At 53.3% G+C, this 12,778-nt stretch overlaps 10 protein-coding genes across 20 annotated transcripts; 3 read left to right on the top strand and 7 right to left on the bottom strand.

The window, feature by feature from the left end:
• Positions 1-1,247: 1,247 nt before the first annotated feature.
• Positions 1,248-1,448, bottom strand: KVP18_001038 (uncharacterized protein; the record flags this gene model as incomplete). Its single annotated transcript, XM_067950649.1, has 1 exon — positions 1,248-1,448. The coding sequence occupies one exon, from the start codon at positions 1,446-1,448 to the stop codon at positions 1,248-1,250; it is 201 nt and encodes a 66-aa protein (XP_067810271.1).
• A 382-nt stretch (positions 1,449-1,830) lies between these two features.
• KVP18_001047 (uncharacterized protein) lies at positions 1,831-2,851 on the bottom strand (the record flags this gene model as incomplete). Of its 2 annotated transcripts, XM_067950669.1 has the most annotated exons (2): positions 1,831-2,541; positions 2,570-2,851. In XM_067950669.1, the coding sequence occupies 2 exons, from the start codon at positions 2,849-2,851 to the stop codon at positions 1,831-1,833; spliced, it is 993 nt and encodes a 330-aa protein (XP_067810290.1). The 2 variants fall into 2 exon arrangements, with proteins under 2 accessions (XP_067810290.1, XP_067810289.1); XM_067950668.1 differs by lacking the exon at positions 2,570-2,851 and having other exon boundaries at positions 1,831-2,547.
• A 9-nt stretch (positions 2,852-2,860) lies between these two features.
• KVP18_001036 (uncharacterized protein) lies at positions 2,861-3,720 on the top strand (the record flags this gene model as incomplete). Of its 3 annotated transcripts, XM_067950642.1 has the most annotated exons (2): positions 2,906-3,150; positions 3,180-3,720. In XM_067950642.1, 2 exons carry the CDS (start codon positions 2,906-2,908, stop codon positions 3,718-3,720), a joined length of 786 nt encoding a protein of 261 aa, XP_067810264.1. The 3 variants fall into 3 exon arrangements, with proteins under 3 accessions (XP_067810263.1, XP_067810264.1, XP_067810265.1); XM_067950641.1 differs by lacking the exon at positions 3,180-3,720 and having other exon boundaries at positions 2,861-3,154; XM_067950643.1 differs by lacking the exon at positions 2,906-3,150 and having other exon boundaries at positions 3,166-3,720.
• Positions 3,721-3,725: 5 nt separating this feature from the next.
• Positions 3,726-5,719, bottom strand: KVP18_001045 (uncharacterized protein; the record flags this gene model as incomplete). Of its 3 annotated transcripts, XM_067950662.1 has the most annotated exons (2): positions 3,726-4,812; positions 4,842-5,719. In XM_067950662.1, 2 exons carry the CDS (start codon positions 5,717-5,719, stop codon positions 3,726-3,728), a joined length of 1,965 nt encoding a protein of 654 aa, XP_067810284.1. The 3 variants fall into 3 exon arrangements, with proteins under 3 accessions (XP_067810284.1, XP_067810283.1, XP_067810285.1); XM_067950661.1 differs by lacking the exon at positions 4,842-5,719 and having other exon boundaries at positions 3,726-4,703; XM_067950663.1 differs by lacking the exon at positions 3,726-4,812 and having other exon boundaries at positions 4,838-5,578.
• Positions 5,720-5,797: 78 nt separating this feature from the next.
• On the bottom strand, positions 5,798-7,019 carry KVP18_001046 (uncharacterized protein; the record flags this gene model as incomplete). 3 transcript variants are annotated; one of them, XM_067950667.1, is made up of 2 exons in its annotated part: positions 5,798-6,574; positions 6,603-7,019. In XM_067950667.1, 2 exons carry the CDS (start codon positions 7,017-7,019, stop codon positions 5,798-5,800), a joined length of 1,194 nt encoding a protein of 397 aa, XP_067810288.1. The 3 variants fall into 3 exon arrangements, with proteins under 3 accessions (XP_067810288.1, XP_067810286.1, XP_067810287.1); XM_067950665.1 differs by lacking the exon at positions 6,603-7,019 and having other exon boundaries at positions 5,798-6,478; XM_067950666.1 differs by lacking the exon at positions 5,798-6,574 and having other exon boundaries at positions 6,591-7,019.
• A 17-nt stretch (positions 7,020-7,036) lies between these two features.
• On the top strand, positions 7,037-9,743 carry KVP18_001044 (uncharacterized protein; the record flags this gene model as incomplete). 3 transcript variants are annotated; one of them, XM_067950658.1, is made up of 2 exons in its annotated part: positions 7,328-7,673; positions 7,714-9,743. In XM_067950658.1, 2 exons carry the CDS (start codon positions 7,328-7,330, stop codon positions 9,741-9,743), a joined length of 2,376 nt encoding a protein of 791 aa, XP_067810280.1. The 3 variants fall into 3 exon arrangements, with proteins under 3 accessions (XP_067810282.1, XP_067810280.1, XP_067810281.1); XM_067950660.1 differs by lacking the exon at positions 7,714-9,743 and having other exon boundaries at positions 7,037-7,681; XM_067950659.1 differs by lacking the exon at positions 7,328-7,673 and having other exon boundaries at positions 7,914-9,743.
• Positions 9,744-9,782: 39 nt separating this feature from the next.
• KVP18_001043 (uncharacterized protein) lies at positions 9,783-10,307 on the bottom strand (the record flags this gene model as incomplete). The annotated part of the gene is made up of 1 exon (XM_067950657.1): positions 9,783-10,307. One exon carries the CDS (start codon positions 10,305-10,307, stop codon positions 9,783-9,785), a length of 525 nt encoding a protein of 174 aa, XP_067810279.1.
• A 15-nt stretch (positions 10,308-10,322) lies between these two features.
• Positions 10,323-11,729, top strand: KVP18_001041 (uncharacterized protein; the record flags this gene model as incomplete). Of its 2 annotated transcripts, none has more annotated exons than XM_067950654.1 (1): positions 10,323-11,729. In XM_067950654.1, the coding sequence occupies one exon, from the start codon at positions 10,323-10,325 to the stop codon at positions 11,727-11,729; it is 1,407 nt and encodes a 468-aa protein (XP_067810276.1). The 2 variants fall into 2 exon arrangements, with proteins under 2 accessions (XP_067810276.1, XP_067810275.1); XM_067950653.1 differs by having other exon boundaries at positions 10,458-11,729.
• KVP18_001048 (uncharacterized protein) lies at positions 11,730-12,221 on the bottom strand (the record flags this gene model as incomplete). Its single annotated transcript, XM_067950670.1, has 1 exon — positions 11,730-12,221. The coding sequence occupies one exon, from the start codon at positions 12,219-12,221 to the stop codon at positions 11,730-11,732; it is 492 nt and encodes a 163-aa protein (XP_067810291.1).
• An 87-nt stretch (positions 12,222-12,308) lies between these two features.
• KVP18_001039 (uncharacterized protein) lies at positions 12,309-12,692 on the bottom strand (the record flags this gene model as incomplete). The annotated part of the gene is made up of 1 exon (XM_067950650.1): positions 12,309-12,692. One exon carries the CDS (start codon positions 12,690-12,692, stop codon positions 12,309-12,311), a length of 384 nt encoding a protein of 127 aa, XP_067810272.1.
• Positions 12,693-12,778: the final 86 nt, after the last annotated feature.

Raw genomic sequence — 12,778 nt, 5'->3', positions numbered from 1 at the left:
TGTGATCCCTGAGAGGCCGGTTTGGACTGAGCTTCCCCCACCTCAAAGGAGCCAGTCCTGTCACTGCTCTCGGTCTTCATCGTTCGGGGAAAGCACAGGGTTGCTTGTGATCCCGGAGAGGCCGGTTTGGAAGGCGTCATGTCAGATATGTCGGGCTCGCTGCTCGTTCTGGGGGGAAAGCATAGGGTTGCTTGAGAGTCCGGTTTGGAAGGTATCACGTCAGATATGTCGGACACGCTGCTCGTTCTAGGGGGAAGGCATAGGGTTGTTTGTGATCTCTGAGAGGCCGGTTTGGACTGAGCTTCCCCCACCTCAAAGGAGCCAGTCCTGTCACTGCTCTCGGTCGTCATCGTTCGGGGAAAGCATAGGGTTGCTTGCGATCCCGGAGAGGCCGGTTTGGCAGGCGTCACGTCAGATATGTCGGGCTCGCTGCGGACGGAGCCACCTAATGGGAGGACTATCTCCGATGTCTCACGAGTCGCATGTTCCTCGAGAGGCAGAGCTGGAGAACACCGTTTCTCTTCTGCTTGAGAACTCGTTTGACAACAGTTGAAGAAGGACCACTTTAATCTCCCCTTATGAGCAGTGGGCGCCGGCGGAGCGTCGATGACAACCGAACTCACCCTGCGAAAGACGTAGCGTCTAAGAGTTGGTTTTCGGTCCGGCACCACGTCGCCAAATCTACCGTCGCGCCTAGACACCACAGCGTCCGATACAAATCTGGATGCGCCCAATGCCTGGCAAGAAGAAGTTGAGGTGCAGCTGCTGTCTGATGGACATGCAAATTGCAATACCGGCTGCATGGATACGCTGTCATCCTCATCAAAGTAGGTCCAGCGCGACGTCCACCGCGGCCTGTCGCTGACACGACCGAGTGGCGCATCGTCGGATGTCTTGCGTGGACTTCCATCTAGCATCCCAATCAGCAATAGGCTGTTAGTTGGGAGCCCGGGAGCTGATTCCCCAATAACCTTTCGCGACTCCGCAGGAGTTGAGCTGGACGGCACGATATCGGATAGCCTTCGTGACCGGAAGTGGCATGTTTTCGGCTTGTCAATCGTTCTCGTTGACAGCCTCACCTTCACGTTCAGGAATCCTACCGAACGCCCTGAGCGCTTTAGCTTTACACGAGCCGCTATTGAACTTCTAGCTGGGCTCAGCACGCCTAAATCAAGCGAACAAGAACCCAGTAGGACCTTCGTAGGATGGTAATGCACTGAGAATCTGCTACTTGCAGTCCCAAATCCTCACCTCAAACTACTTGACTGAAGTAAAGGTAGGGCGAAAACACGACCGAATTTACAATACTCGTCCTCGCTGCAGGCCACAGGTGGAAATCGCAGGTGCTTCTCACCAATAGCCACGTGTATAAATAGCTCCGTCGTCGGCGTCGCATCAGACACCTGCGACAGGTCCTCAATGACCACGATGACGCTCTTATGACTCATTTAAACCGATGCGTACGCAACGCGTAATAGTGACTTTTTTGGTAGCGCTTGCTATGAGCGGACTTGATCGAGACTTCAACAAGCAGCCGAACCCTCTGGTTACTGTGCGAGTTACCGAACAGACCCCAGCGGTGTGAGGATCGGCGTATGCATACACTCAGTGAAGAAGAGAAGAAGGTTTTGATCAACCGCCTGGATGAGGAGAGACGACGTATTCAGCGGGCGAATCAACAACACAATCTAAAGCAGGTGTTTCTGGACAGACTTACCGACAGCACCACTCGTCTGAAGCAGCTCGCCGTAGGCAGCCGTATCTGTCGTCACGTAGGATCTAGCTCACGCGTTCAAGAAGTCCAGCCAGGTGATCACCGAGTCAATGTGATCACTCCTCGTCAGAGAACACGATATCATCGCTGTACTCTTCCATTTCTTCCTCGCGGCGCTTGCGCATTTCCGCCTCTTCCGCGAGATCTGCTTCAGCTTCTTTGGTTGCCTTCTCGATGGCTTCTTCATCGATCTCTTCGATGGCCGTTACGGTCTGCAGAAGGATGCGTTCACACAAGTCCTCTTGAAGATCGTCATCGAGTGTGCTGACGAATTCCTTGTCGTCCAGACGTAGAATAGCTAGAAGCATCTGGGTATCAGTCTGCCGCAACATGATTTGGGTTTCACAGACTCGGATCAGTGCAAGCCCAAACCCGAAGAGGGCTGTTTTCCCGTACCTAACGACGAGGTCAAAGAACTGAATCAGCTGCTCATAGTTCAGGACGTGCACGTTGAGCCCAATGAACCACTTACTCATGTACATTTCTGGGACGATAGCAAGCTCCTCCAGCTTGTCTGTGACATGAGGGAGTTTCAGCTTAATGACTTTGTGCAGCGCACGCGCATCTCGGACGTAAGCTGTCGGAGCCGACTTGAAGTAGCCCTGGAGGCGGTGACGATGGAGGAGTACAGCTGTTTCCACCGCGGATGCGGGGGGCAACAGCAACAGAAGGAAGGAAATTATGAAGCCGAGGCCTTGGTGGTAGTCGGCAGTTTCTTGGTACAAGGTGGCTAGACAACTGACCAGTGTTCGCCTGCACTCAGCGGACTGCATTGGGAAGAGACTTAGAGCTAACCTTGAACGTTCTCACAGCATCCAGCTCAAAAATACGCTGAGATGCCTCGTCATCGCAGCTCTCGACCCAGTTTGGCATCTCCTCCTCGTCGAACGAAATCAGCTGCCTCCATGAGCTCGCAAGAGAGCAGTGCTCAGTTGCGGATTCCAAGGTGAAGAATCCCAGGTTCTTCCGCAACAAGGCAGCGTCTCCGTCGGTCTCCCAGAAGGCGGGGGACAAGGCAAAGCCGCCGACACTCTCTCCTGTGAGGTGCGACTTTATCCACGAAAGAACTTGGTGCATATTGGGAATATGTTTAACCATGCTGGGTGGGCGTTTGAATCGCGTGAGGCCGGTATGCTGGACGGTTCCGGCCTCGACAAGCTGTTGACTTCGCTGGGCGCGGAGTCCACTGACAAGTTACCGGACGTCGTGTACGGAGATAACTTCCTTCGGATTCGTTTTGTCGACGCGGTTCTCGAGATCAAGGCAGAGGACTTTCTGAAGGGGATCACATTGGAGCCTCTGCCAGATGTGCCCCTGATGCCACTACCGAGGCTATCGACAGAAGATAATTCTCTGTTCGCCGCGTTCAAGGGAGTGTGAGTTTGGACAGCATGTGTCAATCCAGCGTCACACCTCTGGTGTCCGGTACGGAAACTTGGAAGCAGCAGGCTGAAAAAACAGGCGCTAAACAAGGTATTGAATTCCACAAGATCCAACCCAAACTCGACTGGACTGCGACGTCGCTGTTCCTTCCCAACGTTGCTCACACAACGCAGACTGAGGCGGAGAGCGCACTTCCTCTCCCGTTGCTGGCGGATACGTCGCTACCCATACTTTTCTACAAAATGATTCCCCTGTATTTTGATGACCTCGGTGACTCAGGTATTGTGGACCTCCACTGCAGAGTGCGTGTAATGCCCACGTTCTGGTTTTTGCTCGTTCGACTCGTTGTACGCGTCGACGAAGTTTTAATTCGATGCATTGATCATCGGTTCTTCCACGAATTCGGAAAGAAGTACATCTCATCGGAGACGTCTCTTTTCGAGGCCGCCTGGTCAAAGCTTCGCTCACCATTGACGCACGACGCACTAAACGCCAGCCACGGCGCCGACCTTCTGACCAACGAGCATCGAAGATTTCATATGTGTAGGCGGTTCAATCTATAAAAGCATTAGTAACCAAATCGGGGGGTATCCCCCACCAAACTCTTCGACCTAGTGCGCTTCGTGAACTGTACTGGGACGCTTAGCGGCTCCAGCCACTGCTCAGGCTCGTCATCTTTCAGCACGAGGTTAGGCTGAAAAGACTCCGGAATGACTTTGATCTTGGATTCCAACAATCCTGGAAAAGACTCCACAGCCTGCACCGCGCGAGTTAGCTCATCCTGACAGGGCTCCAATGACACCGATCTGGTTGAGGAAACGGAGGCGCTTCGGCTTGCAGGTGTGGATGCTACCTCTGTCAGTCTGTGTCGACTGCACCTTTTCCTAGCAATGCCCTTTCTTACGGGCTCCAGGTGGCTCACAAGGTCTTCTGAGTTGTCAGCAAGACGGTCATAGCTCCCTTTCACCAAACGTATGTAGCCTTTGGCTTCTTCTAGCTTTTGCTCCAGGTCTCGGATCATGGACTGGTGCTGTTTCTTCTCGTCCTCAAATTCAAGGACTCGCTCCACTGTAGCCTGTTTGTTCTGGGACAACTCATCCCGCAGACTGACGAGTCGACTCTCCTTGGCCTCCAGAACGCGTGCCTGGGTCTCGACTTGCCTAGTCAACTCCGCATTAGATTCTGTCAGCGATTGCACTTCCTGCAGCAGAGCTTGGGCTTTCTTCTCGTAGTCGACCACCACTGCCTTTAAATCCTCCACAGACTTGTTGCGGATACTCAACTCGGTCCTCAGAGTTGACAAGTGACTGTCAAATTGCTCAACCGAAGCCAGGAGTGTCTTTTGCTTGTCCAAAACCTCGTCCCTTTCTGAAGTGATTCGTGCGTTGGCCCTCTTCAAAGCATCCACCGTTTCTCCAGCTTCAGATTCTTTTTCTTTCAGGTGATGAAGTTCCTGCGTTAGGAGAACTACCTGCTGCTGCAAGTCGGCAGTCTCTGAGTGCCACTTTCCCTCTGTCGATTCGTGTGTCCGTCTCATCTCCACCATGTCGTGTTGCACCTTTTCCAATGTGGCATGATGAGTTTCCTTCAGAGTTTTTCCATCGGCGTGAAGGTTGCTGATTTCGCGCTGGGCATCCTTTATGGTAGTTCTCAACCTTCGTACTGAAATACCCTGCAAACCTACTCTTCGACTACTGAGATCAGTGCAGTCTCACGACGTTCAGTATCGGTTACTCGATTGGTCAGTCTCTTAGCATCCGACTGACTTCTTTTCAACTCGGCCTCAGTGTCTCGAAGGACCTCGTGCAGCGCCGATATATGTTCGGACTGCTTCTCGACCAAGGGAACCAACTCCTTCAGCTTCTGGTTCGACTCCTTCAACTTATCGATCCGCTCTTGAAGTCGTTCCTGGTTCTGACGATGCTTGTTCTCCGCCTGGCGCAGTCTCAATTTCAGCGTAACGAACTTTTTAAGAAGCGCCTCGATGTCCTTGCGGGTCTTGAGGCATTGAAGCTTCAAATCATCGGGTTCGCTAATGGATTTCGGAATCAGGACACGGATCACCTTGGGGTCGATCGTCGTTACTACGTCTTCGACCTCTTGAACCTCTTCAGCCTCTTCGACTGACATTGCGGACGCCACGGAGACCGTGTCTGGTATGTCTGCTTGGCTGTTGTCATCAGGCTGAGGATTCCTGTCATGGTTGCTCATGCCGGCAGTGCTGGTGTCCGAAGTAGTGTCGGCCTGAATCTTGTTCCGCAGTCCCGAAACGAGTGAGGAGGACCGCCGAAAAGGGAATGCGTCCCGGCTTGGTGTCAAACTATCTACCACTACTTGCTCATACTTGTTTGTCAAACTAGAGAGTTGTTCTTCCAGATGGCGCACCTTGTACTCCAGTGCGTCTGGGGACTGCATATGCATCTCATTCGATGTCAAAGGTGAGCTTTGAATTTCTTCAAGCCTTGCACGGATTCCGTCATCAACGCCAAACCTGGGCGACATTCTCTCCTGATACCGATCATAACAGTCGGTGTCAATGACCTTTCTCGACGGGTACAGCATCAGTACCGTAAGGGTACGAAAAATATTGCCGGCCGAATTAAATAAAAGTCCACAACCACCGCACCTCACAAAGCTTCTCTATTTCTCTGGCAACCTGTTCATTTCCAAGTTCTGTAGCGCCTCATCCTCAATCTCTTTAAGGAGATCGTCGATCATCTGAGGGTCTACATCGTCAGTTGTAGGGCTCCTGTGGGACGAGGACTCTATATCGTTGATGAGAATCGTCAAAGGATCTTCAACTCGACGAGTCTTGCCAATCGGATCACTTTCGACGCTCTCGGAGAAAAGGATCTCGCCGTTCGTTACTCGCAAGAAGTCGCGTGCCACCTGACGCAGTTCATCTAGCTCCCGGGCTGTGTCTGCCTTGGCTGACGTCACCAATCCGGTGCATATAAGGGCCAACCCGCCAAAGAACCACAGCCGATTCAGAATATTGTCCGTGAGAGGGCTTCTGGACTCTCCTTGGAAGAGAGCCAGGTTCGAGATGACAGCCACAATGATAGCAGACATGGTGAACATCGGCATCACGATGTTCGTGTCGAATCTCTCTAGGGCCAGAACAAACAGCACGGTGGCAGCGATGTGGAGGAACGTAAGCCAGGCCACCAATACCGCTATCCTCACGTTAGCCATCGCGACGGCCAGTCCGTTTACGAGGAAGATGTCCAGCACCACTTCCCAGAGGCACACTGAAAGGCCGCTGGAGATCCCTGCGCATGCCGCTAGCGCACCGCGTTTCGCAGTCCACCCTACAGGCATGCGGAGAAGCCACCGAAAACCACCTCGGGACGCTGGTGGCAAAATTACTGCCGTCTCGCGGGAGGGAGCGAAAAATGATACGTGTATGCAGATGATCTGAGTGGGGGTGACCTCATGCACTCACCACCACTAGCAGCACCGCAAAGGACCAGACCCCAAATCTAAAACTCCAGATCAGACTGACGAAGTGATGGATGTCTTCTACGGCGTGTTTTTCATGGGGACCTGCGATAACTGCAAGGAGGATGCCCAATGCGACGACGAGTGACGCCATGATGTGCTTCTTGGTGGGCAGCTCCCTGAGTATTAGCCACCCAAGAATCGCTCGGAACACCTGACGCGCTGCCGTTACAGGGACAACAATGGCCGTACTGGCCTGCGGCAGGGCACAGATCACGAAGATGAAGTCAATGCTGTTAGCCACGCCCAAACCACACTTCGAGTCGCTCTTGTTAAGAACATTAACGCCGGCATGTATCAGGCTGCCCGTCAGAGCTACAAGCAACCCGGAGACCCACGGAGCCTCAGTCGACTGAGCCATGAATGGCAGAATTAGGAATGGAACTCTTCAGTCGACGGCCTTCGTCGGAGACGAACAAAGCCATCCTGGAGGTCGAGGGAGAACTCTTGGGCCGCTCAATCACATCTAGCGTGGTGGAAGAGAGAATCCAAGAGCTTGAACGCGAAAAGTTGCTGGTTTTGCGGCGACTTGAGAAGAGAGTCAGATCCAATCTTAAACCGTTGCTTTCCACGACTGGCACGTCGGACCGTTTGTTACAGGCTACATCCGGAGTTAGAGATGAGATTGCTGCAACTGTGACCGCGATAAGTCATGAAGGCCTGGGCCAAATGATGGACGAAGCCTTACTCGTCTACAACTTTGAGCTGCGACGGCAACGGGCCCAACAGGTGCACCGCCACCTGGAGATGCTGCGTCGCTTCTCCCAGCTGAGTGAGCAGACGGACGCTCCTACGTTACTCCAGTCCCTGGTTTCGTTGCGGGCCGAACGCGAGCTGTGTGAGCAGTTCACGGCGCTGGCCGACGTGAGGAGGCAGGCTGAGGGTCGGCTCGACGGCCTCCGAGGCCGCCTTTACGACAGCATCGCCAGCTGCCTGGACACGGAGAAGCACGCCCGAACAGAGGATGCGTTGCGACACTACGAGGAGGCGTTGAGGGCCGTTGTCAATATTCCCTGTAAGTAGCTAGGTGGTGTAGCAATCTGATCCTGTCCCAGCAGAAGCTCGTCGATACGCTGAGGAGGTTGCATCCCGCGTGACACAAATCTGCCAGGAAAAAGTAGCAAGGACGGAAGCGGAGCCTGTGTCCGTCAATGGCCTGGCCAAGCTTTTTGAAGCCCTGACCGGAGTCCTACTCCGGATTCAGCATGTGTGCAGCTGGCACTCAAGCTGCGCCCAGGGTAAGGACTACCTCCAGATGGCAGCTTCCCGGCGCATTTCGCGCGTGCGTGCTCACGACCAGGAGGTCTTTCGGGCTCTGGTTCAGACCACTGGTGACGAGTTACTGTTCCACAAGGAAGAGATCTGGCTATCAATTGGCGTGCGACTGGCAGAGTTCCTAAGCAACGTAACTTGCATTGAACTGTCCTTTAGTGATTTCCTTAGGGTGATCGTACTCTTCGACAGATTATTACGAGTGGGCGAGTCGTTCGTTTCGCCGCTGTCCCGTGATCGCCACCTGCCGTTGCAGTACCCTTCCGGGAAGGCAGTTGCGTCTGCGTTGAGAACCGTCACGTTCGACTACTTCCGTTGCCTTCACGTGGAAAAACTGAAGATGCTACAGGAATCTCTAGGGTCTGATGCTTGGCATCGCTTACCTGTGACCCTGAGTCACAGGCTGCTGTCGCTAGAGCCCATCCTCCCCTCACCACTGCAGCCTCCCACACAACCGCGAGATGGTGTGACCTCGGGGCCCAACCCATTTAAGGGCTTCACTCCCGCATCCGCTTGGCCGACTCCTCCTTTGCCCAAGACCATGTCGCCGAATGAGCTTGACGAGCGAGTTGCGAGTCTGAGCGAGAATTCCAGACCGCACGCAGATGCCGGACCCTGCCTATCTAACGTTACAAAGCAAGCTGCCAATGTCATTCAACAGTACTGGACCTTTCTCACGTTCATGCCGCTCCTAGCATTCGAGGTCTTCGTGGCCATACAGCACGTGGTGGACATGTACATGTATAGCGTCGCTAGGCTGTTCATCCCTGCAGAAGACCTGAGGCGTTTTCAGTCGGTTTATATCCCTTCGGAAGACTTTATATGTGGCAAGAAACTCCAGGCTTGTCATCGAGCCTTCCTAATGCAGAGAGGACGTCTGCGTTTCAAAGCTTTCATGAATCGTAGACTAGCTCCAAGTTCGCTGACTTCTCCGCTTGGCGAGCTCACTAGGACTCTCTCGTCCTACGGCATCACGACCTTTCCAGCTTTGAACTCTGCTGGCGCACTCTACGGCCTTCCGGAAATAGCAGTCGGAGCTGAGAGTTGCCGGCTGTTGTTGAAGGAACTTACCGCCCGCATGGTTCCCTCAGGAAAGGATGTGTTGCACCCCCACGAGGCTGATACAGGAACACAGTTCTTCATGATGATTTCGCCACAACAGCAGAAGACCGTCATTGAATACTTCCAGGAGACCGACGCAGTCATAACTGAGATGACAGACGTGATGCTGTCGTCGTTAGCGGTCAAGTTGGGCGACTTTAGTGGACTGCTCAGGAGGAGCCGGAATGGCACCAGCCAGGCCCACTTCACATCTATGGCTAATGAATGGGAACTGCATCTGCGTGACGTCGCAATCAAGGCTAGTTACGCTGGCGGGGGCGCCGTACCGAACCACGTTCTCAGTGCCGTATGGGCCCAAGGAGAGGAGAGTTTTTGGCGAGCCTCTGTGGACTTCGTCAGCAGGGGAGAGTCGTCAGAGAATACTTGCGAGGCCGTTCACATTCTGTTCGCAAAGTACCGCGAGGTGTTCCGAAGGTGGCTGCCTGACACAACTGAGTACACCAACGATGAGCCTCCACTAAAGGTGCGTCTCATGTCACGCCCAAGGGTGAACCAGGCACATTTCGAAGCTTACGTGGCCGCGCGAGAGTTGTCGGCGCAGGCTTTGGTCCAGTGGTGCAAGCAGCAGAGCGACTATAATGTGTTACACCTTCTACAGTTGGTCCAAATGTCGACTGATGACGGGTTTGAGCGCGGTCAAGCGCGTGACGAGTTGGAATTGTGGTACGCAGAGTTGCTCAAGATTGCTTAAGTTCGAAGAGTCCAAGACGCTTTGCAGTGACCCGTGTACTCAGATGAGTCTGGGAAATTCCTCGTCTGCGTGACTACGTCCGCGTAGCGTACTCTTCACGACCATTTTAAATTCGTTAGGATCGTTTCGGAGCATCGCCGCTGCGTCGTGGTTCAGCGGGTCCTGTGGGTTAGGGTCGTCCATAAGGAGTATGAGCCCAAATATGATGGCATCGAACGACAGAACCGGCGTCCACGCGTCCCTGAGAATGTTGAGACAGATGTTGCCCTGGAGGTCAATGTTTGGGTGCCATATTTTCGTCTGGCACTTCACCTTCGGAGTTGAAAAAGGGTAGCCTATGGGTATCTCAAACGAAAACATGTAGCTGCAATCCGCCCAATACCCCCTGCTCGGCGTAATAAAGACGTTGAAGTGCATCATGTCATCCGGGTTGGGGAAGCTGAACCTGCATTCCTTGGGAAGGTCTAACCTGTCGAATTCCTGCTGGAGGCGAATCTCGGCGGGTGATCGGGACCCAGCCTGTCCAGCCGCCACATTCTTTTTCGCTCCTCCAAGTCTGAGCATCAAAAGCTTAATTTGATGCTCTTTCGGGCAGAAAAAATACGCAGCGATGAAGAAGCTCAGACACAAGAGCTTCTGGCGTCCTTTGTGGAGGAATTCGGAAATGTGGACGCACCGACTCGCTCCACCGCTAAGCGCGAGATCGACGTATTTATGGATGAGATCAAGCAACGTCATGAGGAAGGAGACCGACGTCATAGGGTGCTTCTGTTAAAAGGCGCCTCAGAAGCAGAGGCGCAGCGGGTGTGTGAACCTTTTGGTAGACTAGAGGTTGTGGAGAGGAAGTCGGAGGAAGAGGTTAGGGTTACCTTTGCCAGTTCGCAGTCAGCGGTCAGTGCTTTTAGGCATCTCAAACGCCTTGAGCCCCAGATTGAGGCGAGCATAGAGGGTTGCGTGGGTGTCGTGGCGCCCAGAGACCCCGACGTCCAACGCCTCATCGATATCGTCGCCTGCCACGTGGCGGATAAGGGGCATCGCTTGGAGCAGCTACTGATGCTGGAAAAGAGAGGTGAGCCCCGCTTCGACTTCCTGTTCCACGCGACCGATCCTCTGAATCGCTACTACAGATGGCGAGTGTGGAGCTTGTTGAAAGGGCCCACAGGAAACCTGTTCCAGATGCAGCAAGGAGGACCTACGTGGGTTGCTCCCGTCGACAACTCCGCCTCTCGGACGGAAATCGGCCCTGGGGAGCAAGTTTTACAAGACGTGGAGGCTTGGCGGGCTCGAGTTGGCAGTCTAACTTTGCAATGCAGGTCCGTCGCTGACGCCATGGTATTCGCTCTCGACCATTGGGCTTGCGCATCCCAAGTCGTCAAGGTGTTGGCAGACTCGGTCTGCACCGTAGATGCTCCAGTGGAAAAACGCACTGCAGTTCTGTTCCTTATGTCAGATCTGCTCTACAACTGCGTTCGAGGCCCAAACCCGAAGGCATGGGTCTACCGGAGCGAGTTAGAGGCTGTTTTGCCAACGGTATTCAGAAATCTGCACCGGTACATTAAGACTAGTGGCCGCCTCCAAACTGACAGCTTGCGTCATGCAGCTTCGCAAGTACTAGCAGCCTGGCGAGAGTTTGGCCTCTTCAGCACCAGATATATCAAAGGACTAGAGGCTGTGCTGTTGCTAGACAAACGGAAAGCCGCAGCCCTGATGGAGCTACCTCGTGACCCCTTGCCACCCCCTGCCAATGTCGATGTCGACCTATTGGGAGACCCTCTGCCAGAAGTACTCATGCAAGTACCATACTGGCTTAGGTTGAAGTATCTGGAATGGCAGGAGTATGATGATGCGAAGTTGGAACGCCTATGCAGGCTACAAGGACTACCACTAGAGTCTCGTCAAGAGCTGCAGGGGTTGGGTCACAGCGAACGTGAGAAGCACATTCAACGGTTGGTGTTCTACGAGACGTACCAGCAGTTGACGCACTGACTACTTCCGCCGGAATATTGGGAGGTCTTCCTCCCGGGTAGAGTCCTCGCTCAGATGGTCAACAAGGAAGCGTGTAATGCGCTTGACTGGTCTGAGGTATAAGTTCCGTCGCAGGTTGGCTGTCTTGACGGCGATCCACACATCTATCATAATACCTCCAACCCTGGTTACCAGCTCCATAAAGCTTACAGACTCCTCAAGGCATCCCACGGGCAGCATCTCCTGTACTCCTAATTCCTCCGCCTTGTCGAGAGCGACAACCTGTTGCTGCTCCACCCAAGAACGAATGACCTGTTTCTTTCTTTGCCTCTCATCTTCTAAAATTTGCCTTTCCTGCAACTCTTTCGGACCGACAAGAGTGTCATCCTGGTCAACAACCACTCCTGTTACGGTGAAATGGTCGACCGTTGCATCGTTGGGACGGCTACGAGGGGACTCCACATGTCTTGCGTAGGTGTTTTCATAACCAACTGCAAATGGGTCCTGCTGCATTCTCGACAAATTTTTATTAGAGTGCACATCGCACACAATAATGAGTGATGCACGCAGTCCAAAGCTGAAAGTCTCGCTTGAGTCCCTCTACATGAAGTTGAACACTTCATTGACGATGTAAAACCCGTTCGCACCAGGCGCTATTATGAAATGCTGTAGAAATCGTACAGCATTCAGATCATCGTCGATCTTCATGTCGCCTGTGACGAGGGCAGTAACAGTGCCAGCTGGTCCGGGCTGGTAAACGGTGGTAATGTTCTCATACGCCAGCTTCTGGAAGCTCAAAGCAGCTAGCTTCTTGGCGATGGACTCGGCCCCCATTAACTTGTCGTTGTTCCAAGTCATGAGTGACTCCGCGGAGTACATCTTCGCTGCTAGCTCATTTCTGCCCTGTTGAGTTTGGAAACACCCAAAGTAAAACTGGGTGAACTGAGTCCCAATCTCCTCGAACTTCTGCTCTCTCTGGCTCATCCTGAACACGGTGGAATTGTATAAATTCTGCAGTTTTTACATGATTCATCCTTAAAAATCGATCAATTTTATATTTTGACCTGCAC

This window comes from the organism of the source record quoted next, assembly GCF_019968955.1.
Source record: "MAG: Porospora cf. gigantea A chromosome Unknown PgA_NODE_298_length_23434_cov_347.767, whole genome shotgun sequence".
In the NCBI taxonomy this organism is placed as follows: Eukaryota; Apicomplexa; class Conoidasida; order Eugregarinorida; family Porosporidae; genus Porospora; species Porospora cf. gigantea A.
The sequence above is the reverse complement of the archived record's forward strand: the minus strand, read 5'-3'. Positions and strand labels throughout refer to the sequence as shown.